Below are 24,714 nucleotides of genomic sequence, written 5' to 3'. Positions count from 1 at the left end.
AAGCAGAGTTGGGAGGAGCATTCAGAAAGGGAGCTATGGAAGCCCTGTGCCTAGGCTGAATTTGAAGGTCATGGTCAAAATAAGGTAAGTCTAAGAAGGTTTTATATTTGGCTTTTGAAAAGATGTATAGGATCAGTGTTAGGGGGAGGGGTGGGCAGGGTAGGTTTTGGCAACCTCAGCAGGCTTTCTAATCTGTCTTTCTAAACTATAGTATTTCCTTATCTCTCAAAAAAACAAAAATGAAAAACAACTTTAGTACAGGCTAAATGGCACAATGGCTCTCTCACTAAGTTTGTTCATGTTCTTGAACTTAGTTTTCTTACTAATCTTTGCATCTGCTTGCCCTTGCTCCTAGCTCAAGGAAGTCTCAGTAGCCATGGAAACAACTTCTGGGTGCTTCTTTCATTTCTCAATTTGAGCCAAGTACACAATATCTGTTGGTAAACTTCCCATATATGGAATTTCTCTGCAAATTAGTGATAAGCCCCTGGAGGACAAGAATCACAATACATAAGAATAGACAATACATAACGACCACTTCACTGATTCATCATCCATGTTGAATATTAGATTTCAGTTGCAGTCTGCTTTTCTCTTGCTGCTCCCTAGGTGACATTTGGGGTATCTCAGCCTGCCATCACTTGATGGATATCTGGGAATGCAAGCCAATTTTAATAACAATTAAAGCAAAATCATAATTAATATAAATCTGCTCATTAAAACCAGCCTTCTCATTGTTATTAACTGTAATCATTTATTAGTTTGAACACAGAAGGTATGGTTTATTGCCAACCACCAGAGGTAGGGCAACCAAAGGTAAATGGCGAGATTGGTTTGCTGTTTGCCTGAGTCTCACAGGTGAAAGGAGGCACTCTGATCTTTCAACACACTTGTTCTTTGCTTTTGCTTAGCATGAAAGTTTAAGACCTTTATGCCAATGGCCTTTTAATGTAATTGTGTCACTTAATGTAATAGGTATGGTGATACATAAATGTGTCATCTTTGAGTGTTAGACACTGAGACCATCACCATTTTCAAATCTGGCCCCATGGTAATTTATTATTCCAGGCTGCTCCCAATTCTCTTTATGTATCTAGGTCATGATCTCCGGTCATTAATTTTAAATATAACTAGGTGATTCCTTTTTATTCATTCATTCAGTAAATATTTTCAAGTACTTCTTATATCTGGTGTTTTGCTGCTTTCTTGTATCTTTTATTTTGAGAAATCTTAACAATTAACCATGCCAAAAAAATACAAAGGAAACCATGGAAGGCAATAAAATTTGACCAAACATTTTGTTCTTAGAAATAACCGTTTGCTTAAAAATAGTTACCAGATCAGTTTTTCCCTGGAGCTAATGCAGGGTAAAAGGCTAATCTTACTTGTAATTCTTTCAGCTCTCTAACTAGCCATTTAGTTATTTGAGCTCCTCGGAGTTTATAATTTTGTTCCATTTGGTAGGGCTGGGGAACAGGAATGGAGAAGTTTTGTTTAAGACACAAAACGTTACTGGAAATTTTATCTGGAGACTCATTAGTCAGGCAAAATCACCTACCAACAAGTTCTCATAGAATATAAGAAATAATGATGGGACCCACTCAAATTATACAGAACATTTCCAATAGCTTCACGATCCAACTCTTTCCCCCTCTCATATCTTTGGACCTGAGACTCTGTATAGTAATTTGTTGCAAATGTGTGGAGCTTTTAGAATACATGATTGACCATGACAATGCAAAGATGAGAATTTGAGTAGAGCCAGGATTGGACTTACATTTTCTCCTGAATGAAAGTTGACTCTGAGGAACTTCTAAACTTTGTCCACTGAGAATTTCTAAATGGGGACTTTCATCCATGGGTGTCTAGTTAGAGTTCCCATTGCCATTTCCAGGCTGCTTGCTTTCTTGAGACCCTTCGCTGTCAGCTTCAAGCACAGGAAGCAACCAAGCAGGAAGTGAGTGCTGAGGAAGAGTATAAGATAACAGCAGAGCCTCCAAGTTTTATATCCTCAGGCATATCCTCTTTGGTTAGAAAGAACTTTTTTTCTTTCTTAAAATGTTCTTGAATTATTTAAAGCCTGTGATAAGGGAAGTTTATTTGCACTCATTTCCATTTATTTTAGTTTAACTTATGCTTATGTCTTAAGATTTTTCTTAACCTAATTTATACTGTTTTCAGTTGATAACCCTAAGAGTTCTGTTTGTTGGGCAAGAGGGAGGCAGAGAGACCGAGAGAGCCATTGTCTCAGACTTCAGGTTAGAGTGAATAGGATTCCACTGGCCCCATGGCAGGGAGGTAGAAAGCAACTGAGTGTATTTGGTTTTCAACATATAGATTTGGTCGCCTCTTTTCACCTGTGGGGGTTGTGGGGTGGGGAGCTATCCCTAAACTCCTGGATAGCCACATTCTCTACCATATTTTTAAAAAGTAAATTATATTTGTATTAAAAGCTGCATCAGCCTGGCACCATGGTGCATACCTGTAATCCTAGCTACTCAGGAGCCTGAGGCAGGATGATCACAAGTTCAAGGCCAGCCTGGGCAACTTAGTGAGATCCAGTTTCAAAGTAAAAATTCTTAGAAAAGGCTAGAGATGTAGGTCAGTGGTAGAGTGCTTGCGTAGCATGCATGAGGCCCTGGGTTCCATCCCAGCACTGATGAAACAAATGGCTGCATCATTTCATTTCCCATTTCTCTTTGGCTTGGATCATCTACGTTCAGTAATATTAACCCAAGATACTGGAGATGGGGAGTTCAGTTTTCCTTTGTCTCTAGCATCCTTGAGGGGTACCAAGGATAGAACACAAGTGAGATTATAGCACAAGTAGAGAATGAGAAAAACACAGAACTCTTTCAAATGTTTGGCTTTACATGAGTCTTTGGATTTAAGATCCAACTTGGTGTTTATCTTAGCTGTATTTCCTTCACTTAGAGCCATGTGCTAAAGGAGCTATGAACAAGATTCATTCTGCCTTACTGTTGGGTAGTTCTTTGCTTTTTAGCTCATTTACCACACTACATTAAATCCTTGAAAAAAACTGTAAACACTGCGAGACAAATGTTCACATTTTACAGATGACAGAAGATAGCACAGAGGAGGTAGGTAACCTGCCCCAAGCCACACAGCCAGACCTTGAACCCCAGTTTTCTTTCTACTCACCAGGGCGGTTAACAAGTGGATGCCTCGTTTTGGAGTACATTGGCCACTGACCACCTTATTGCACCTCTTGGGGATCTGTACTGATGCCCCTGAGGTGTCCTTTGTATACATTCAAGTACTTAACCTCTGTCAACTTGTGCTGACCTATGGCTGGCTGTCAGAGGAGATGGAATAGCGGTAAGGAGACTGCAGTTAGAAAGGTCATCTTGTAGAATTTTAGCTCTGAGGAACACACCTTTAAACCAATCCAGTAATTTTTATATGGCCGAGAAACTAAGCCCTGAGCTTGGAGTGGCTCATGAGAGGTATTAACGGCAAGGTAGGAGCAGGACCAGGGGCATCCCTTGCACAGGGCACGCTCTATACTCATGCTGAGTCGGGAAGACCCCTCCCCCGGTCCTGTCCTCTCCCAGCTTCTGTGTGTGTGCATCTGCGGTGTAGGAGGTGAGTGATTTTCATCAGCTGTGCAGACCAGCGTTGCAAGTGACCCAGAAGCTCTTGTGGAAGGGTCTGTTGACGAACCTTTGCCTCTGTTCCCAGGGGCACTAGGGAAAAGGCAGAGGTCTCAGGACGAAGAAGGGAGCTGGAACCTGTGTACACACGCTCGTGCCTGGGGCTTGCACCGAGCCAGAGGAAGGAGACACAACTCCGGCCAGGGATGTGCAGCGACCCCGGCCCCGCAGGCGCCTCAGGAGCGGGCAGCCTTTTCGGCGCAGTTGGGTCTGGGCCCCGCCCCATTGGCCCAGCTGACTGTGCTTTCTAAAAAGTCAGCTTCCCAGAAAACTCAAAGTGGACCCAGATCCCTCTGGTTTCACATAATTTGTCCCTCCCCACACAGTGAGGCCCAATAAACACGAGCAATACCCCAGAGAGCTCCTACACAAAAGGCTATTAGCTTTTAATTGAAACCCTCCCTCTGCGCCCACCCGGCCTCTTCCAGGAACAGGAACTGGCCGCCTTTGTGGCCCAGGCCCTGTACGGGAGGATTCGGCCCAAATGAAAGGGGGATCCAGAGCTGACCCGTGGCCTGGAGATGCTCTTTTGTGTCCACCCCCTTGTGGCATTCAAAGGCTTTTCATCTTCTGAGCAGTGTTGAAACTACAGGACAATGGGGCCCAATCCTTGGGGAGGTGGTTGGGGGGTAGGAGTGAAGAAAGGAGAGCAGATTTGGAGGAGGAGGGCTAGAGAGTCCATCCTTCGTTATCTCTCTTCTTTCAACCCATTACCTTAAAAGCGAGAGCGAGAGAGAAAGAAAGAGACAGACAGAGAGAGAGAGAGAGAGGCAGCGGCAGCAGCAGCAAAAGGGCCCATAAACTTTTGAAGGAATCATTGCATCACTTCCGGCAGCCCCAAGGATCTGGTAGCAAGACATGAAATTGAGAGCCCTGGAGTATTTACAGTGTCATCTGAAATTATTTAAAACCCTCCCAAAGGAGTGCTTTGATATGCAAACATCTCCCCCAAAAGGAGATAATTATTGATGGAGATGTGGGAGCAGGAAGGAAGCAGGGTCCAGATAAAGAGGGGCTGAATGATAGCATCTTCCTCCCACACTCCTCCCTGCCAAACTCAGCCCCTTGGGAAGAAACAGACTTTAAAGAAGGAACTTCCCCAGTTCCAGCTCACAGTTCAGGTTACACCTCTCTGCTGTCATTGTCCTGCCATCTGTTAAATTTCCTAGGAAAATCTCCTTTTCTCACTCATCCTTGGTTGGGTGTCTTACCTTTCTACAGAAGAAGAAAGGGGAGCAGAGAGATATAACTTTTCTTCCCCTACTCCTGAGGCTTCCTGGGATTTGGGATGTCATGAGTTGGAAAGATGTCTGGGAGTTTTCTGGGAGTCACTACCTAGGGTTGGCACACTGGCTTTCAGAGAAGAGCATTAGCCTATGCTTGTTACTATACAACAGTGATGGCAAAGCTTTTAGAGATGAGTCCCCAGACGTCAACCCCAAACCCACTTATTTATTGCAAAGTGCAATTAAACCTGAATACTGAGGTTTTGATTTAGAAAAAACAACTCATACCCTAACATCTTTTGTTTTAAAAACAAAACAAAACAAATAACTTGTGTGCCATAGGTTTGCTATGACTGCTATAGAAGGTCCTGATTGTGATTAGGACTGCGCCCACTTCTTTTTCTTTTCTCCTTGAATTTTCTTTTGAAAATACTTAAACAGTGACTTGCAGCACCAAATGCCTGGCCCCTAAACCTGACAGATCTTTTACCTCTGTCCTTTCACACTGGCCTATTGAGGGGTTTCCTGGGCTTTTGGGTAATGGGGAGACTGAAGTAACTGGTCTAGCAAATGCTGAGCCTAGAGTACAGCCCAGCTTCTCTTGCACTGGCTCCTGGTGCCGTTTCTTACCCAGGGAGCAGATAGGGCAGGTGTAGGGCTTTGGCTCCATGGAGGAGCCCCAGCGAGGGGCTTGGGCAGCTCCAGTTCAGCACAGTGATGCACAGTAGCCAGTATCTCTGGCAGCCTCACTGAAAAGTTCAGAAGAGCCTGAGTAAAGTTTGAGCAGGGTGAAAATCATTGTCACAATTTAGGGTTTTTTTCATGTTTTTAAAAAATTGAATTTGCTTTTTAAAGCAATTTTAGGTTCATGGCAAAGTTGAGCAGAAGACACAGAGATTTCCACATACGCTATGCTGTACATGTGCATAACCTTCCCATTAGGGACATCCTTACCAGACTGGTATGTTTGTTACAACTTATAAACCTACATTGTACACTGTTACTAGGTTCATTCTTGTTGTTGTACTTCCTGTGGGTTTGGGGAAAGGTGTAATGATGTGTTATGGTTTGGATCTTGAATATTACCTAAAAACCTCATATGTTAAAGGCTTGGTCCCCAGTCTATGGTGCTACTGGGAGGTTGTGGAACCTTTAAGAACTGGGGCTAGTAGACGGATGTTAGGATATTGGGGTATGACTTTGCAGGGGACATTAGGACCTTGGCCTCTTCTTTCTGCTTTCCAGACTCCAGGATGTGACCAGTTTTTCTCCATTGTGCACCCCCTGTCTTGATGTTCTGCCTCATCACAGACCCTCAAGCAACAGGGCCAAGTGACCATGAGCTGAAACTATGAGCCAAAATACACCTTGTATAAGTTGTTTACCTCAAATATTTTGTCACAGTGATGGAAAGCTGGCTAACCTAGCGCGTATCTACCATTATAGTATCCTATAGAGAAGTTTCACTATCCTCAAACATCTTGCATTCCGTTCACTTCTCCCTCCTCCTTGGGATCCCAGTGTTTCTGAGTTTGGTTGCTGTTTATGGATTTATCAGCTCCTCAAAAATGACACTATTTGTTTTATCACGTGAAGACAGCATCCTTAGTTCTTAAGCCAATCTGTGACTGTGCAGTTACCAGAAACCAGTCATTTTTTAACTCCCAGAATAGGGTGTGGAACATAACCTTCCTAGAAATTTTGTTTCTTCTATTTGTAAGCATTTCTGCTTTTCAGAGTATTGTTTTATGAATTGTCAGAGGCTGGATACGGGCTCTTAGAAAAGCTAAAGCTGATGAGACATTGCAATTTCCTGGTCTGTGCCTTTGGGATTCTGGTCATAATTGTTTATCAGAATGGGCAGAACTACTTCAGCCTTCTCTGTTAGGGTGATTTTACAGATAAGGAAGCTGAGGTCCAGAAATGTGCAAATGTGGCTGAGCAGACATCCCAGTGAGAAGCAGAGACCTTCACAAAAATAGCTTATCTTTTTAAAAAGAGCAACAGTAAATATGTTATATCAAGATTTCTTATTGGTCAATTTCTCATTTCAATAATATTTTTTTCCCCAGAATCGTATCAAACAAAGATTTGGACAGCTTTTGACTATATTAGGAGATTTGTCAAATCTTTGTTGGAAGGAACAGTGTAAGAGAATTTTAGGGCTTAATAGAACTATTTTATATTTTGATTATAAAGATGGTTACTTAGTTCTACACATTTGTCAAAATTCTTAGAAATGGGAATCAAGAGTGATTTTTATGGGTCTGGGGATGTAGCTTGGTGGCAGAGTGCTTACCTAGCATGTGGAAGGCCCGAGTTCCATCCCCAGCACTGCTCAAAGTGGGTGTGCGTTACTCTATGTAAGCTAAAAAAAAAAAAAATTAAAAAGAAGTAAAAAATCTTGATTGGAGTTTAGAAAAGAAAGGATATTTTTACAACTGAGCAAAGAAGCCATTCTTCCAATGGAAGAGGAGAAAGGAGTGGGCCAAGTGTCCTCCCTTGATGTTTAAAATTCTCCTCAGTGGGGTGGGGAGCCTGGACCTACCCAGCCGAGTGCGGGCCTCAGCCTCTTCTCCTCTCTGAAGTGCCTCTGTCATCTGTTTGGTATGAACATTTCCTAACATCTGTTTGACTGTAGTGAGTTAGGGTATGCCCATTTCAATGCCCTATCTTCCTTTTTATTGTGTAATTTACCAGTTCAAACAATCAATTCAGTTGGGTAAGGGTGGGATTTTCACCAGAGGAAAGGAAGAAGCAAAGAAAGAAAATCATGGCAGCATCTGTTACTGGAAAATATCAGAATTTGAGGGCTTTTTAAGAACTTCTCTGGTTCATTCTAATTCCCTGCTGCCTTGGGCTTAAAGGTTTGTTTTTAATAATCTGCTTTCTAGCAGTAGCACTTAAGACCCCTGCCCCAACCTGGAAAACTCCGTTTCTCAAAGCCATAGATAGTCATTCCCAGGGGAAAGTGACCCAGCAGGTGGTCGGCTCACCTTCTGAGCTGATTTCTCAGAGTTTGGAGAGAAGAGACAGAGGAGGTTTTCTATAACCTGAGGTTGGAGATTCTAATGTCTGCATACATGTGATTGTCCTCCTTACCTCCCTGCCTGAAGATTAGAAAGGAAGAAAGCAGTCCTGTTCCCTCTTTGCATTGCTGGAGATGGAACCCCAGGCCTTTGTTAGACAAATTCACTGCCACTGAGCTATACTCCAGACCTCATGGGAGCCTTTTTCTTAAACAGGGATTTTCATTTTAAGCCACAAACTTTGAAAAATGAGATAATCTAATACTAGCAATTATTCTTCACCTGTTTTTCTTTCGTCTGCTTAGGATGATATGATCCAACATTTGATGATGAAAATATTAGCTGCATCTGTTAGCTTTTCTTTGTCACATGAGTAAAAGTGGCCTCTAGCTTCTTTTGTCACACTTTGCTTTATTGGTTGCTTAACTGTATTTCATAATTAGCTGTTAAGGTAGTGGGGTGTGTGTGTGTGTGTGTGTGTGTGTGTGTGTGTGTTTAAAGACAAGAAACATCCTTTTCTTCTTTCTGCATTAAACCTGATTATGTATTTCTTGTTTCTGCAATTTCTAGACCATCAAGGCATACACTCTTATTCCTTTGTGATATACTGTTAGGCCTTTGGCTCAAATAGTTAAGACTTAGATTAATCAAGCAATCTTTGTTCTGCTTATGATACTGTACCCTACCCTCTTCCCACCCTAGTGGCCCTTTGTATCCATAGTGTCTCTACTTATGTGCACACAAATATCAGTGGACTAAATCCCCAAATATATGGTTCCAGAACTATAGAAATCACAGAGTAATGGTTTCCAATAATTGCTGCACATTACAGTCACCTAAAGATTCCCATGCTGGGGTCCTATGGTGGGGTTCTGATTCAGTCTGTATGAGCAAGGCGCAAGCATCTCGTACTTACTGAAAACATCCTAGATAGTTCTAATACACACCAGGGTGAAACTGTCTTTCATGGAGGGTACACATGACTTTCTTGTAAATATCCTCAAATAGTCAAAAGCCTCAAATGCTCCTTCCAAACCTGCCTGGCTCTTAGCATCCTGCTCTGTGGCCCAGCTCTTCAAGGCCATGGCTGTTCCTGTAAGTCACTGTGTTTGTCATCCCCAGGCCTTAACTGATGACAAACTTGCTTCACCCATGAGGTTTTATAAAAAAGACAGATCTTTTATGCTTTCTGTCACCCTGCAGTTAGTGGTGGGCACATGTGCCTGGCTAGTATCTCTAGGATGTCTTAAGGGACTCTTCTCATGAGTTCTTAGCAATGAGTCTTCCTTAGCATAGGATTGGACAAGTCAGTTTCACAAGCATCTAGTAATGATATGGAAGGATTTTCTGTGCTTTCAAAATAGTAACCTTTCTCGCTCATGAGGCAAGGAAGGGAGGAAGGGGCCCAGCTAGGGACACTGTTGCAATGATTGGTAATTTTCCAGGCCTCATAAAATGCAGTTAACAATAGGAATATGTGAACCAAAGAGGTTTATTGTTTTGAAATCTGACTCACATTTGAACAATTATGATTGGCAGTGATCTGATTAGCATGAAAATACTTACTATTAAGATCCTAATCTGTGTGTGAGAGAAAAGAAAATACAGGTATCTATTTAAAAAGGGATCATGTGTGTACTGTATATGTTCCTGATCATATTAAGAAGAAATAAGGCACATTGACAGGGAGACAACCCTGATGGATGGAAGAAAAGAGAAAAGAGTCCCAACTCTTTGACCTGTAGGCTAGTGACCCAGCTCCAAGAGAATCATTCTTTCTCCTTTAGCCTCAGTTTGTTCACTAGTAAATAGAGGATTATAATACTTACCTCAAAAGCTTGTGAGGAGGGACTAAATCAGATAATGTATGTGAAAGTTTCTTTGCAAGCTCTGAAGCACTATATAATTATTAGCTATGACTAGCTGTTTGAGAAACTGGCTTTCTTAATGAGTAGCTCAATTATCCTGCATGTTGTCCACATCCTGGAGGCCACCCCAGGCTGGAATGGGTGTGCAGCCTGTGCAAGGATATCGCCCTCAGCCATAACCTCATGCCTTCTCCACTGAGCCACTGCTGAGCTCAGAGAGCGTGAGGACAAGGAAGTGTGATCGGAGAGGGGAAGAAAGAAAGGTGGACCCAGGAAGCTGATGGGAAGAACTTTGCTCTGGGACCTGCTGGTGGCGGTGGGGTGGGGAGAGGATGGTAGGAGAAGAGCAGCTCCAAGGAAAAAAGGAACTTACCTACAGTCACCTAGAAGGTTGTATGTCAAGCTCTCCACACACTTTTCGGGCCAGGCTATGTTTCCAACTGGGTGTGACAAAGATTCTCTGCTTGCTCAAACTTTAGCCTGGCTCCTTCCTGAAATTTCTTCCTGGCTCATTTCTACATTTCCTTGTAAAATCTAGTTTTAGATTTTACAAAACCACAAGGCTAAGCCCATTTAGCAAGACCCCCTACCTCCCAGCTGTCGGGTCACCCTCAATATCTGATGAGGTTCCTTACCCACCAGCATCCCTCAAGTGGTGTCTGGTCACCGTGGCCTGTCTTCAGCAAGAATCCTGTTTTGTCAGATTCACCAGAATTCCCCTTTCACTCAATGTTCTCCTGGTAATTTTCCATCCATTGACCCTACCCTTCTCCTGCTTGCCCATGATGTATTTGGAGTGAAGTCCAACCTCTGTCCTCCACTGTAAGCCTCCATTGCAGTAGTTTCTATGCCTATCATGATGGGGCTGAATAAAGTCTTCATTACTGTGATTTAACTAATGCCATCAAGTCATTATTTTTTTAAACAAATGGATCTCAGGAGTGTTCTGGGGAGATACCAGGCTCTGTCTGAGTCCAATACTGGCTGGATGAGCCCTGAACTCCTCGGAAAAGGACTCAGATGGCATTTTATGACAGAGAGCCCATGATGCATCTCATTTCCTGCACACTCATTGTCACAACCAAGCAGAGGGGAGAGTGGCCCCAGAGCCTGCACTGGAACTGGACTCAGAAGACACTTTATCACAGGAGGAGATCCTTTGGGTCATTATTTTGCTAATAGTCCAAGAAAGTCGTGAGGCTGAGTCCTATCTCACACATGTAGGCATACTCCTTCACAGTCTCCTGCTCCATGAAGGGGAAATGTGTTCTCCTTCTCCAGATTTAATGCTGTAAAATGGTTTGGACAGCCAGAAGGTGATCAAGAAGGAAGGTTTCATTATGGCTGAGCTCCCATTCCCTTTTTATTAAACTTATTACATGGTTTCTTCATTCACAATAACCAGTTTAGCCTTTCTGCTGAGTTACCACCAGACCCTTCTGTAGGAGTGTTGAGGAAATGTGGGCAGCAGGGCTCAGAGATGGTTGGTTGTAGGCCCCAGGCTGAGGTCAGATGCAGTATTCCTGCACTGATCCTCATAGGGGACCCAAGCTTCCCTGCTGCTCCTCTGTGGGGTAGAAATGCTGGAATACCCAGCCTCCTGTGTGCAAATCTTGTTTCCTTATACCCTTGCCATAATCCTATTAACAGAAGACAATTGATAACATTTTTTTTTAAGCTGATAAGGTATCAGGCTGGGGACCAAGGTTGGCTTCATGTTCCTCTTCAAAGCTAGAGAGGAAATCCATCCTTGCCTTTTCATTGTTCAGATGAGATGACCGCAGCGTATACATAGACAGGATAAGTGACCTATCCAGAGTCCATATGCCTCAGTAAATGGTAATACTAAGAGCCACACCATGTGGGCATTCGAGGTCAGACTGTTTTGGACGACAGACCCCTTCATTCACCCTCCTGCAATGGCCCTGGAGAGCTTTGGGGGTTGGATTTCCTCCAGGAACGGTGATAGCACTTTGATCCTACACATTAGCCTCTCTTTCTGTTCAGTTGCAGATAGCTTAACACAGGGGAGAAACTTGGCCTTTATCTAAACTGACCTGCTTTTTAGAGAAATTCGAAATAAGTTGAGAGTTGCGACTCTCTTTAATCCTTGATCACATTAGCCTGATGACACTGCTACTGTAATCTAAGTGGCTCATGGGCAAAGTGGGTCAATCCAGCTTAAGTTTTGCAGGGACAGCCACAAGTGCTGCCAAGGAATCTTCTTGGAGGACAAAGTGCTCTTCCTTTGCACTTCCTGTCAGGAATGTCCTGTAAAAAAGTGCTTGCTCTTCCCAGGGATTTGTCCTTTCTGGCTCATGTGATAAATAGTTTTTTCATAATTTTTCTATATGTGCTCAAATTACACCCTCAGTGGATTAGGATAGTAAGCTGGAAATTTAGACTGTTCTACTGAGAAGTAAATATTTGGCCAAAAAATGATGTGGAAATCGTCTATGTTTTTGTCATTGTATTGTTGTCATTGTCACCCTCCTCTACTATCTCCTTCTCTCTCCTGACTTGATATCTGGTAACCAGAGTCTCACATCATTAATTCATGTAATCAATGTAATTGTGATGTGCTACCACAAAACTGCTTTTTGCTCCAAATACCATGGCTTATATCTACTGTAGGTTGTTAACATAACCTACAAAAGTCCACTGCTTTTGTTTAATGCTGTTTAATGGTATCTTCTAAGTCATCGTTTTTTAATGGATTCTAAAGTATATTTGGAAATATCTAGAGTCATGTCTTGTGAATTTCTCTGTGGTGTGTTTGTATGGGTTTATACTTACCTGAATTCACCAGAGTTTTTGGTGCTTTGCTGCTTTGGGGAGAAAAGGCATTCTGTTAGTGGGTACTGGTAGAAAGTCAGTACAACCTGTCTGGACCAGGGGAATGTTTGCTTTCCAGGACCCACAGCATATTTGTCTAGGCCTGTGAAAGGTTTAGTGAAAGGATAATAAAATCTGAGGCCCAGGTGCTATGTTTAGGGACGGCACAAATCCAGAGGCCAAAGTCATTTGTGATTTGACATCCATGTTTGGGGCAATCCGAAACCTCCATATATTGATACTCCAAATTGAATAAGGGGGAGATGACACCCACTGCAGGATCTTAGAGAAACTGTACCTGGCTCTTCTACCTTGCATGAAAGTGCCTTCACATTACGGGTAGATAGGGCCTGGTTACCATACTTTTTATGGGACGTTAATGTACCTTCAACTGTAAAATTCTGCTTGCATATTTACATGACTACAACACTTCTCAGTGTAAGAAAGAACCAAGATTAAGTGTTGACCCTGATAGGAGGAGTGAAGAGGCAGCACTTCCTGACCCCAGATTCTTTTGTTTCTCTTTCTTAGGGACCTGATGCCGAGGACCCTGGAGGGGCAGATCACCATGGAGAAGACGCCCAGCTACTTCGTCACGCGGGAGGCGCCCGCCCGCATCTCGGCCATGTCCAAGGACACCAAGCTGATCGTGGTGGTGCGGGACCCGGTGACCAGGGCCATCTCGGACTACACGCAGACGCTCTCCAAGCGGCCCGACATCCCCACCTTCGAGAGCTTGACGTTCAAAAACAGGAGCACGGGCCTGATCGACACGTCGTGGAGCGCCATCCAGATCGGCATCTACGCCAAGCACCTGGAGCACTGGCTGCGCCACTTCCCCGTGGGCCAGATGCTGTTCGTGAGCGGTGAGCGGCTCATCAGCGACCCGGCGGGCGAGCTGGGCCGCGTGCAGGACTTCCTGGGCCTCAAGCGCATCATCACCGACAAGCACTTCTACTTCAACAAGACCAAGGGCTTCCCCTGCCTGAAGAAGGCCGAGGGCAGCAGCAAGCCCCACTGCCTGGGCAAAACCAAGGGCCGGACCCACCCCGAGATTGACCGCGAGGTGGTGCAGAGACTGCGCGAGTTCTACCGGCCCTTCAACCTCAAGTTCTACCAGATGACCGGGCACGACTTTGGCTGGGATTGAATGGACGGTGTCTGTGACATTTACCATGTGGCTTATATATTGTGAGAGAGTATATGTATGTAAAATGTACAGAAATCTATTTTATAATAATTTATTTTTAATTCATAAGCAATTAATTCACTAAAGCTGCCTAGCCACACTCTTTAAGAGTTAGCTTCATGATCTGTTAACATTCCAAAGTGTTTAATTCTGATATTTTGTTCTATGCCTCAGAATTGATGGTGCTTCCATTTTTCCCCTTTCCCTCCCCATTATATTTAAAAAGAAGAAAAGCACAACTTGAGATTTTTGTTATTACGGGTATTCAGCCTTCACTTGCTGTCCCAGTTCTCTGCTTGTGTCTGGGTCTCCATGTTCCAGTTTCCAGTCTCTTCCTGCTTGTGTACCTCCTAAGAGCTCTGAGCTGCCTCCATAGTGCTATATTCTGAAGGTCAGACCTCACCTAGCAGCTTCCTTATCCGTGTATAATCATTTCCAAGGATGGAGACTCCAAACCACCATGTTGGGGGTTTTCCTCACCTCCATTAAGTGTGGGGGAATCACCACCTGTGTGGGGTCATCCATATCCTTTTAGAGTTCAAATGACAGGGCCCCCCATTTCCTTTAGCCTTCGATGTTGAAGGATGGCCCATCATCCCCTTCTGCCCCATTCCTTGGTCCATTAACAGCTCGATGTGTGTGCAAATGTTAGCCCCTTTCCCAGGTCACATGCTTGGGTGCTGCTTTAGAAATAACGATGATCTTTTCTAATTTGCGTGAGCATGCACCGTACTCTTTTCTCCAGGTAGACAGTTATGCTGTGACACACCAAAGAATTCCATAGGCTTGCAGAGCCACTGGCACAAACCCAATGGATATTGAGTCCCATAGGGGTCAGGTGCATCTCTTGCCATCAGCATCTACCAAGCTGTTGCTAGGTGCAGAGCTGGTCAGTGTTGGGCTGTAGGCTCACAGCCTCACAAAGGAGAAAAGACAGACTAAAACATGAAAGGCAGCTTGGCAGAGGAAAGAACTCCCTGAATCCCAGACTGCTGTTGCTTTGGGATTATTAGCTCCTTTCAGAATGACCATGATTCTTAGCTCCTCTCAGAATGGTCATGTGACCTAGCAAGAGCTAGGAGTAGCCCTTTTAAAGGCATATTGCAAAAGCTAGTCCCGTGTCCTGTAGGGCCTTGGGCCAGAAACTTGTGCAGCTGTCATGTTTCAGCCAGGTCTTGGCAGAAGGGTTGGCAGCATTGTTACTACTATGCAGAAGGCTCTCCCCATCCCTCTGTGCTGGAAGTACAGATAGGGATCATCTATGATGAGCAGCTGGTGGCAATTGGATAACCATATAGTGCATCACATAGTGACACATTTAGTTAAATTTCAACTTTCTAAACCAGAATACTTCGATCACAAGAAAATTGTTATTTGAGTTATACTTTCTTCAAGGGATATGTGGGAAGATATCCTGATCATCAAAATTGTTGAGTTGTGATATTTACAAAGGATGCTTTTGTATGTTCAATAGGATAACTTGACTGATTGGGTAAGAAAAGTTATATGAAAAGAGGAGAAAATAATTTATATCTAGAAACTAATCCAGAGATGTTACTGGTCTTTCAAGTGACATTTTGATAATGTGGTTTGTATCTGTCCACATATTTTAGCCCAGCCCTTAGCAGCAAAAATATCTGAGCAGGTTGAGTTTAGGGAGGAAGGGTGATCAGAGGCTCTGTGTATTCCTTATTTGTTATATCCATTTTATAGATCATTTTTATTGTCTCTACAAAATGATGTGGAACCTGCACTTCAGGACAATGCTGTTATCATAGTGCATTCTCCACTCTTGCTGCTTGGGTGTGAATAACACCCACATAAGGGTGCTAATTGGTTGTGCATTTTCTGTTTGGAAGGCTCACTTGCAATCAAAGTGCAAACACTTCTTTTCAGTTACAGCATAACCTTGCTTGAAGGAAGGCAGTATCCAAGTCCTTCACCGAGTCTTGCCTGGTTGACTTTCTGGCCACTCTCACGGTCTAATCTGACTCATGATGTAGAACTGCAGAATAGTTCAGAGAAGGTTATGCAACACAACCAGAGGGAAGCATATATGAGCTTTGCCTTCCCCTTCAGGTCCCTGACCTTCCAAACTGGACAATTTTTGACTGTTTATTCCCAACTTTAAAATAAAACTGAAACAGGAAATTTTCAGATAGGAAGGTCATTTAGTCATGAACACTGAAGTGGCTCAAAATTCTATTCTAGGTCAAGGTTCTTGAATTCAAACAGATGTTGATAATTAGCACTGATGGAATAGGGCAAATTTGTCCAAGGAAGACAAATAAATTAAACATCACGTGTATCTCTTGGAAGGCTCTGATAGCTTACAGCTCCTGACTGATCTGGATGTTGCGTCTGCCCGAGGTTACCCCTTATCATGTGATAATTATTACAGCCCTGCATATCTTCTTCTTGGGGAAGTCAGGCAGCACAGAAGACTGAACCTTGGGTTTCTTCCTCTGCTAGCCATCTGCAAGGCCATCAAGCTTAACATTTTAGCTGCTAAAAGAAAAACACCATGTCATGTTTTGGCAATTCATTCTAGCACATGTTTTGGGTTTCTTTCAGTTTAAAGAAAAAGCTCTGGTATTCACTGGACTGTTTTATTCTTAATTTTGTTTCTTTCTTCATTTAAGAACAAGAAAAAAGATGAATAAAAAAAGGAGATAATTCCTATCTATTGACCATTTTCTTTGAGGTGTTTGTGTATAGTCATCTGTTAACTGAATAGGTAGTGCCTGGAAAGGTATTTTAAGACTACGTAATAAATTCTTAATTGGATGATTGAGGAGGAGATATTGTCTTATTCATGGGATTCTCTTTATGAGTCATTTTGAGTGACAGATAAATTTAGACCTTTGGAGAAACACAGTTACAGATGCTGCCAGGATGTTCTGGTAAAAAAGGAAAATGAAAGTCTCTAAAGAGTTGGGAACACTTTAGTAAGTTTCTAAGATGCTGATGCGGAAGTCATTGTTGTTTCTTTTTTTCAGTTTCTCAATAAGAATGGTTAATACAATTTAAAGGTGTGGTTAGATTTCCTTTCACTTTTGTAACATTAATTTATGACTGAGTTTCATGCAGCCCCATAATCTAAAATACTGTGCAAATTCTAGCAGTATATCTTCTATAACCTGGATGTTAGAATAGCCAATATGTACAAAAAATTAAATCAAGTATTTTGTCCTATGTATAACACAAATTAATTTTACACAGAGAAAGATGTTTCTAGGAAAATGAAATTCTGGTAATTCATACTGTTTCTTTGTATGAACAAATAAAATATATTTTACCAACTTGTGGGTACTTTTATGTTGCACTGTGTATTGCAGATAGAGAAGGGAGTAATATTGTATTCAATGAGTAATTACGTTACCGGGTATTTTTTTAGAAATGGCTCGCCAATTAAATGTATTCCAGGTTCTTCTTGCCTCGAACAAAGAATTGGATGACACAAGCTAAAAACTGTGCCAAAAGTTTACTTTAAAAGCAAGGGGTGAAGGGGTAAGGGAAGAACTAGCTCTATAGAGCAAACTTGAGCTGAACAAAGAGAGGAAAGGATAAAACAGCACCCTGCAAGATGCAGAGCGGGCCACTGTGAGGAGTCACGATAGCAGACTCCCCATGGCATCTTGTCGCTTTTATGTCGTCCACATCTCATGGGAGCCCACAAGAAGTTCCACACATGGGGTCCAGGGAATTACATGGTGTTGTCCTGGGATCTTGTACTTGACATTCCCGCTTACTTCCCCAGCCCGCTTTGCCACACCCTATCTCCTATATCAATTACACATGTGTATGCACAAAAAGTCATTCTCAGGCAGGTTTATTTTTCATGTTTTATAGGGTCCAATCCAAAAGTCAATTATTCCACAAGTATTTAGGATGAAGCTTTTGTAAATGGCTATGAAGGCAAAAGAGGGAGAGAGAGAGGTTTGCACCCTGGAAGAGCTTACTCTCCACCCCCACATAGGGTCTTAACAATAGCAAGGCCACACTCTCAGGCCAAAGTGGGTGCACAGAGGCCAGCCACATGTCACACGACAAGTAGGCTATGGGTGAGCCCCTTTTGGTGAATTTGTACGGTAGCATTGCAGCATGTTCTTTTTTCTGGGGAAACTATTTTCTGTGACCAAGAGACAGAAAGGCACTGGGCAAGACAATCTCTATTTTTAGTTTGTCTCAAACTGTCTTCTGTTTCCTTTGAACATAACATTTCATCTATACTATTATTGCTTGCTACAAATATTTGTATTATTCTTATTTGACTTAATTTTAAAAGGAACTAGTATAGTTTTAGGTGAGAAACTATAATTTCTTGCTATGAAAAAGAGGTGATCATAGAGCACAGTGAAAACAAAGAAATGCTCTTAGTTTCTAGCTAGATAGTATAGGAATGGTTGTAGCAGTCTTTGCCTTAGGCTCAATGCTTCTGGCTGGCAAGACTGGCCTCTAACTGAGCTTTGCGTCTTGACATGAAGAATGAAAGAGGATTGAACAAAGAAAACTTGTACAGTGTCATTTATTGTTGAGCCCATGAATACATTAAACACTGGAGTCCTTTCCTCTCTATCCTTTCCTGTAGGATTCAGTTGCCTCACACTTTGGGAAACTGAGAATCACACTGAGAGAACATCTCGGTAAAGGCACAGAATTGGAAAGTAGGCTAGTATTTGGGGAAGGCACATATGACTAACATGGCCAAGAGGAGGCAAGGTGGTTAGTCCTCATTAAGATTTGTTTTTTAGGGCCGGGGATTTAGCTCAGTGGTTCTGCAGCCTGCCTCGAAAGCACAAGGACCCTAGGACCCTAGTTCAATCCCTGGCACCAAAAAAAAAAAAAGATTTGTTTTTTAGAAGCCAGCATTCCATGGAGAATGGCTCCTTCAGACCTAGGAATACCCCACTCAGTGAAATATGTGTGTGCCCTCAATGTTGACATGACTTTGCACCCCATCCCATCAATTTTATGATTTTTCTACAGAAAGGTAATAAAATGGACCTAAAAATCTACTTATTAACCTGATGGCACAGTTTAGAGAAGATTTCAAGCTTGGGAAAGTAGTCAAATGGCCTGGAGAAGTCTTTAAAAAATTCTCAAGCTGAAACACACCCCAGATCATTTACATTTAGAATTTCTAGAGGTTGAGGCCTCAGTACAGACAGACAGGTTGGATACCCCAATCCAAAAATCTGAAATCTAAAATGCTCCAAAATCCAACACTTCTTGAGCACTGATATATCACAAGTGTATAATTCCACATGTGACCTCATGTGATGGCCTGTATACTACTTATACACTAAATATTGTATAAAATTACCTTCAGGCTAATGTGCATAAAGTGTATATGAAACATAAATGAATTTCTTATTTAGATCTGAATTTTATCCCTAAAATACTTTATTATATATATACAAATATTTAAAAATATTATGTTACTATATTTAAATTATTAATTAAATTATTAATATATTAAAACCCAAACTCTGACACATACTTGTGTTCCCAAACATTTTAGATAAGGGATACTCAGCCTGAGTTTAAAAGGATCTCCTGCAATTCTAATGCATAAACAAGATTGAGAGCTATTGGTTTGCAGTTGTTCCTGGTACACATCAGTATCACTGGGAAACTTGATAGACATGAGAATTCCTCAGTCGTACATAATCAGAAATGCTGGTTCCCTGGTTAACAAGCCCTCCCGGTGATTCTGATTGGCATTAAAGTTTGAGAACCACTATGCTGGAGCACGGACTTCATAGAACTTCAAAACTACAGATCTGGGATTCTAATTAAGTATGTTTTCTTTTGTACCATGCTTTTACCAAAAAAGTCAATCATTAAACAGTGGACCCCTCATAACTCTGGATCCTTTTTAAGATAAAGCCTCACATTGTTGCTCTTGCCGTATTTCCAATAGTGCCAAGCCCACCTGGCCTCCTCTGTTGGCCTGCACCTCTATCATCAGGCAGCCCCCCCCCGCCCCCGCAGCTGTCACCTGGATGTCTTCACAGATCTGCATGAAAGTGGAATGTTAGACAGATAAGGGACTTTTGAAAGACATATAAACTTCTTTAAATCCCTAATTTAACCTTGCTTTCTAGTCAGTCCTCAACAGTATATCCCCAGGATTTTGTATTTGATCGATAATTATTGCTTATCTTTCACATTTGAACACCTTGCCTAGTAAAATACAATAGTTGATCATTCAAGGTGACAGAGTCTCCCTGGCCATGTCATTCCCCATGATAATAAGCTCATCTCTACCTATAGTTTTGATTACTGGCATCTAGTTTCCTTCTTTCCTCCATTATCATTAATTAGTTTTATGTGCAAAAGACAGAAAAATACCCCTTGATTGTACAAAGTCGTCTGTAGTTCCATCTTTGGGCTTATAACTTGCGTTCCCCATTTGATAGCATGGGATGTTTTTTCTCTGATCCAATAGTCTGTTTTCTGTGAGCTAAAAGTGCCTTAAGGACTTCAGTGTATAGGGTTTCCTGAAAAAGGTGAATATACAAAATTAAAGTTTCGCTCTTGAACTTGCCTTATACCTGTGAGAAGGTATTAGTCTTTTAAGTATTTCCTTTCAGCACCCAGTACTTCCTCTTTAGCATCTCCCTTGTTGTGTAGAAGCTGTTTATAATTCTTCCAAGAATTCCTGACTTGTTTGCATGCTTTCTGTTGCAATATATTCAAGTTGAGAAGAAAGGGTATGGAGCCTCTTTGGAAGCAGTAAACAACATGAAGTCTCCAGAGGCTCCTGAAAAGAGAGGCACAGAGTGTTTAAAGGACTTGTCTACTGGGTGTTTCCCATGAGTTGGAGCAAGAAGAGGCCGAAATCAGAGGTTGGTTTGCTAAATCTTCTCCCTTAATATCTCCTGCCTGGGAGTGCTCAAGCTAGAAAACATGGAGTCATTCTTGACATCTCCTTTTTCCAAACTCCATAGATTCAGTCCTTCACTAAGTCCTGTCTTACTGAAGTGCTAAGTCCTACTTACAGAAAATCTGCCAAATACACAAAATCTCCTATTTCCCTAGAAACTGCCACCAGGTACAAGCTTCCACTGTGTGTCCTGGACCCCCCGCACAAGTCCTCCTCTCTCTCCAATCTGTTCTGCATGCAGAAGGTTGAGAGGGCTTTAAAAACTCTAATGAACTATGTACTCCTGCTTCTAAAAGCCCTCATGTAACCAGCCTCCCATTACATGTCACATGGCATTGGCCTGTAGCCTGAGCTACTCGGGAAACTGCGGCAGGAGGATCAGGAGTTTGGGGTCAGCCTAGGCAACACTGAGTGATCTCTCCCCCCAAAAGATATACAGAGATAAATTGTAAATCTTTTATTTGTTTTGGAAGTTTCTATTCAGCCTTATTTTATACTCTCTTGTCTTGGGTCTTCCATTTCCTGTTCTTGGAAAGAGCCATGTTCTTTCAGGGAATCTATTTCTCTCAACTCCTTGTTATGTTCCATCCTACCTCAACCTCCCCTCCATGCTCCTGACTTCCTCTGGGAAGGCTGTCCTAACTCCCCATGGTAGACTGCTACCCTAGGAACTCCAGTTTTCACACCCTCAGTAGCCCTGTCCTACTCTGACTCTGCTGGGCCCGTGACAGCTTTAACCAGCAGACCACAGAAAGAACATCACTGTGCTCACTTCAGGAGAAGCCATGCATTGGCCTGGCTACTCCTTCCTCCCTCATGGAATGCTCCCACCTGGGGATAGTCCCTTTTGAAACCCAACTTCTATGCTATGAGAAGCCCAAACTCTATGTAGAGACTACCTGTAGACATTTTGGTCAACAGCCTCAAATGAGTTCCCAGCAACAGCTGCACCCAGTGTCAGTCATGACTCAGCTCCCTTGAGTGTTCCTGCCCAGTTGAGCCACCAGCTGACCACAGCAACAGTCAGTGTCATGTGGAACAGAAACCACCACCAAGCTGAGCCCAAACAACCAACACAATGGGGAGAGATCATTAAGTGTTTTTTCTTTCGAGCCACTAAGTTTGGTGTGGTTTGATATTCAAATATAGTTCTGTGCCCTGTAATGAAATGTCAGTCAATGACACAGTATATGATGGTAGTTCCATAAGGTCATAATGGCATGGAAAATTCCTATTATCTGGTAATATTGTAGCCTTCCTGATGTTGTAGGGCCACATGTTAATTGTGTATTTGTGGTGACACTGGTGTAAGCAAACCTACTACATTACCAGTCGTATAAAAGTATAAGACATACAATTATGGACAGTGCATGATGCTTGATAATGATAATAAATGGTTATGGTATTGGATTATGTATTTACTGTACTACATTTTATTATTAATTTAGAGTATATTCCTTTTACTTATAAAAACCATTTACTATAAAATAGTATGCTGTGTTATGCTAGTAGCAGCCTCATACATCACATGTTCACCAATAACTAAGAGATGATTACATCAAGAGCCAGATGGAGTGATCGACGTGTATCACCTATGTCTGTATAACAACACTCTATTTATTTGCACAACTGTAAAACCACCTAACCATGCAGTCGCAGAAACTTTCCCTGTTGCTAACTGATACATGGTTATAATGGATAATTGTAGCAATCCCCAAACCTAAGCTGGCTTCTACTCTTAACTCAGAGAACCTAATCCTCTTTCTTCATACCATTTGCCACAATTTGTAGTTATGTTGGTATTTGTATGTTTGCTTATTGTTTTTCTCAAGCACTAATCTGCAATTTCCATGACAGAAGAGACCACAACTCGTAATTGGTGAGATAGGGAATTTCAGTGGCATTTTGTGTATAATTACCTGTTGAATGAAAGAATAAGGGGTTTGGGTAAGATCCTGAGGGCAGAAGGTTAAGAGCTTTAAACAGATGAGAAACAAGGCAGTTTCAAATAGAAGGAAATAAAGTGATATTTTAGAAGCTAGTTTTTAATGAGAGTATAGTACTTTTTGGGTTTTTCTTATGATTAAGAAATAACAATGACTTTGGATTTTAAACAAAGAAGGCTTTGCGGTTGGGATAGGTAAGAAAGGATGAGACAAAGAAAGGTTAAACATGTATGTCATATCCGGGTGTGATGGCACATGCCTGTAATCTTAGCATTTGGGAGGCTGAGGCAGGAGGATTGCTGTAAGTTCAAGGCCAGCCTATGCTACATGGTGAGTTCAAGGCCAGCTTGAACTATAAATCAAGACCCTGTTTCAGAAAAAAAAAGTGTATGCACTGAAAAGCAATGCAACATGTGACTTCCATGGGGAGAGAAAAAAAAAGAAGAGATTTTTAATTTTCTTACAATATATTCTGGAGGTAGATATTTAAGGAGACAGAAACCTATGGAAAAAGACATGCAGAGAAAATTGGTTCTAAAAATGTTCTCTAGGAGACAAAGGGGAGAGGCATACCAGGTTTTGGTGTCAGGGGACGGCATGGGCAGATTACCTGTGGTAGAGTGAGAAGCAATTAAGTCTGTGTTGTGGCTGCCTTGATGTCCTGAATCAATTTCTTTTTTTTCTTTTTTTCATTTTAGGTATACAATACAGTTACATTCATCACTGGGAACTTGTACCTTTACATGATGTATCTTAGTTCTTATTTTTTCCCCATTCCCCTGCCCTCCTTTCACCCCCTCTATCCTTCCTATTTACAGACATTGTTTCCATTTTTTCCTCTTCTCATATTTTTTCCTTTTCCTTCTTTCCTTCTTTCCTTACCCCTCCCAATTCCCCCTACCCCTTTAAAGCTTTTCTTCCAGTTTCACATTATCAATTATACATTTTGATCCTTATTTACACTTTTAGTTTCTCACACCAGAGAAACTATTTGGTGAATCAATTTCAAATGCTTACCTTTTACGGTCATTTTGACTGAGGAAGAGCTGGAAGTCACACAGTGCCACTTCTTGTGAATAAGGTGGATGAAGACACATTGCAATGTTTTTATAAGCCTGCCTTTCCTTTGGATGACACTTGGCAGGAGCATGTACAATATTTTTTTTAAATCACACCTCATAAAGAGACTCAAGAAAGAGGACTTCCAGAACTGCTTCAGAAAGTTGCAAAAATGATGGGATAAGTATGTTTGAAGCAAAAGCAATGACCCAATAGCAATGTGTCTTACTGTAATAGTTCTTTAAAAATTTAAACATTCATTGTTTATTTCTATCCTACCACACACACTGGGAGATAGCACTTTAAAAAATCTTTTCTGACGTGCTTTTCAATCCATGGCAAAACTGACATTCAGTATAAGTTGTTACAGGGAGGTGGTCTAATTTCCTTCCAGTGTGAAACCCCCAAGCCTATCAGAACTACTGTAGGCACTGTGCCCCTTTACAGTGGAATAGCAGAGACCTCACCTCTGCCTTGGGAAACAAAGGGAAGACTTGGGGAAATTGTGTGAGAGGGACGTGATATACCACTAGAAGAAGTGAGCCTCAGAAATAAAAGATAAAATATTTCCTAGTTATGTTCTAGTTATTTTAGTTGGCTATGAAAGAAAAGTGTGAACTCAGAAGGCTGTGGAACCTGAGAGATGCTCAAGTTACAATCAGATTAGCACTTAAGTGATGCTAGCCAGCATGGGGAAGAGATTGAAGAATTAGGAGCAGATCCCAATGCCCAGGAGGAGGCTTCCGGGCTGCCATAACACCTCCCTCAGTGCACAGGAGGTGAGCTGCACTGGTGACAGCAACCTCACCCCTGCCGTCAAAATGAGAAGACATGTAAACAAGTCTCAAAACCAGACTTCCAGATCACCTAAAGCAATCCCAAAGGGAAATGAGATGGAACACTCTGATACACAACCACCTGGACTCCCTGAACTGGCAACAAAGGATCTGGAATATATAAAATCAGAAATAATTTCTCAGGTAACGTTAGAGATTG

General features: G+C 42.0%; 1 protein-coding gene across 2 annotated transcripts in view; it reads left to right on the top strand.

Moving 5' to 3' along the window:
- Hs3st3b1 (heparan sulfate-glucosamine 3-sulfotransferase 3B1) overlaps positions 1-17,123 on the top strand; it is a 41,374-nt gene extending 24,251 nt beyond the window's left edge. For both annotated transcript variants that reach the window (XM_004870752.4, XM_087204394.1), the window contains exon 2: positions 13,164-17,123. In XM_004870752.4, the coding sequence (XP_004870809.1) occupies positions 13,164-13,782 (619 nt within the window). In that variant the 3' untranslated portion in view covers positions 13,783-17,123. The remainder of the gene's footprint in view (positions 1-13,163) is intronic.
- The last annotated feature ends 7,591 nt before the right edge of the window (positions 17,124-24,714 follow it).

This window comes from Heterocephalus glaber, unplaced genomic scaffold (genome assembly GCF_053883595.1).
Source record: "Heterocephalus glaber isolate CG9 unplaced genomic scaffold, H.glaber_assembly_v1.0 deba00000474, whole genome shotgun sequence".
Taxonomy (NCBI): domain Eukaryota; kingdom Metazoa; phylum Chordata; class Mammalia; order Rodentia; family Bathyergidae; genus Heterocephalus; species Heterocephalus glaber.
Note: the sequence above shows the minus strand (reverse complement) of the source record. Positions and strands in the feature narration are given on the sequence as shown.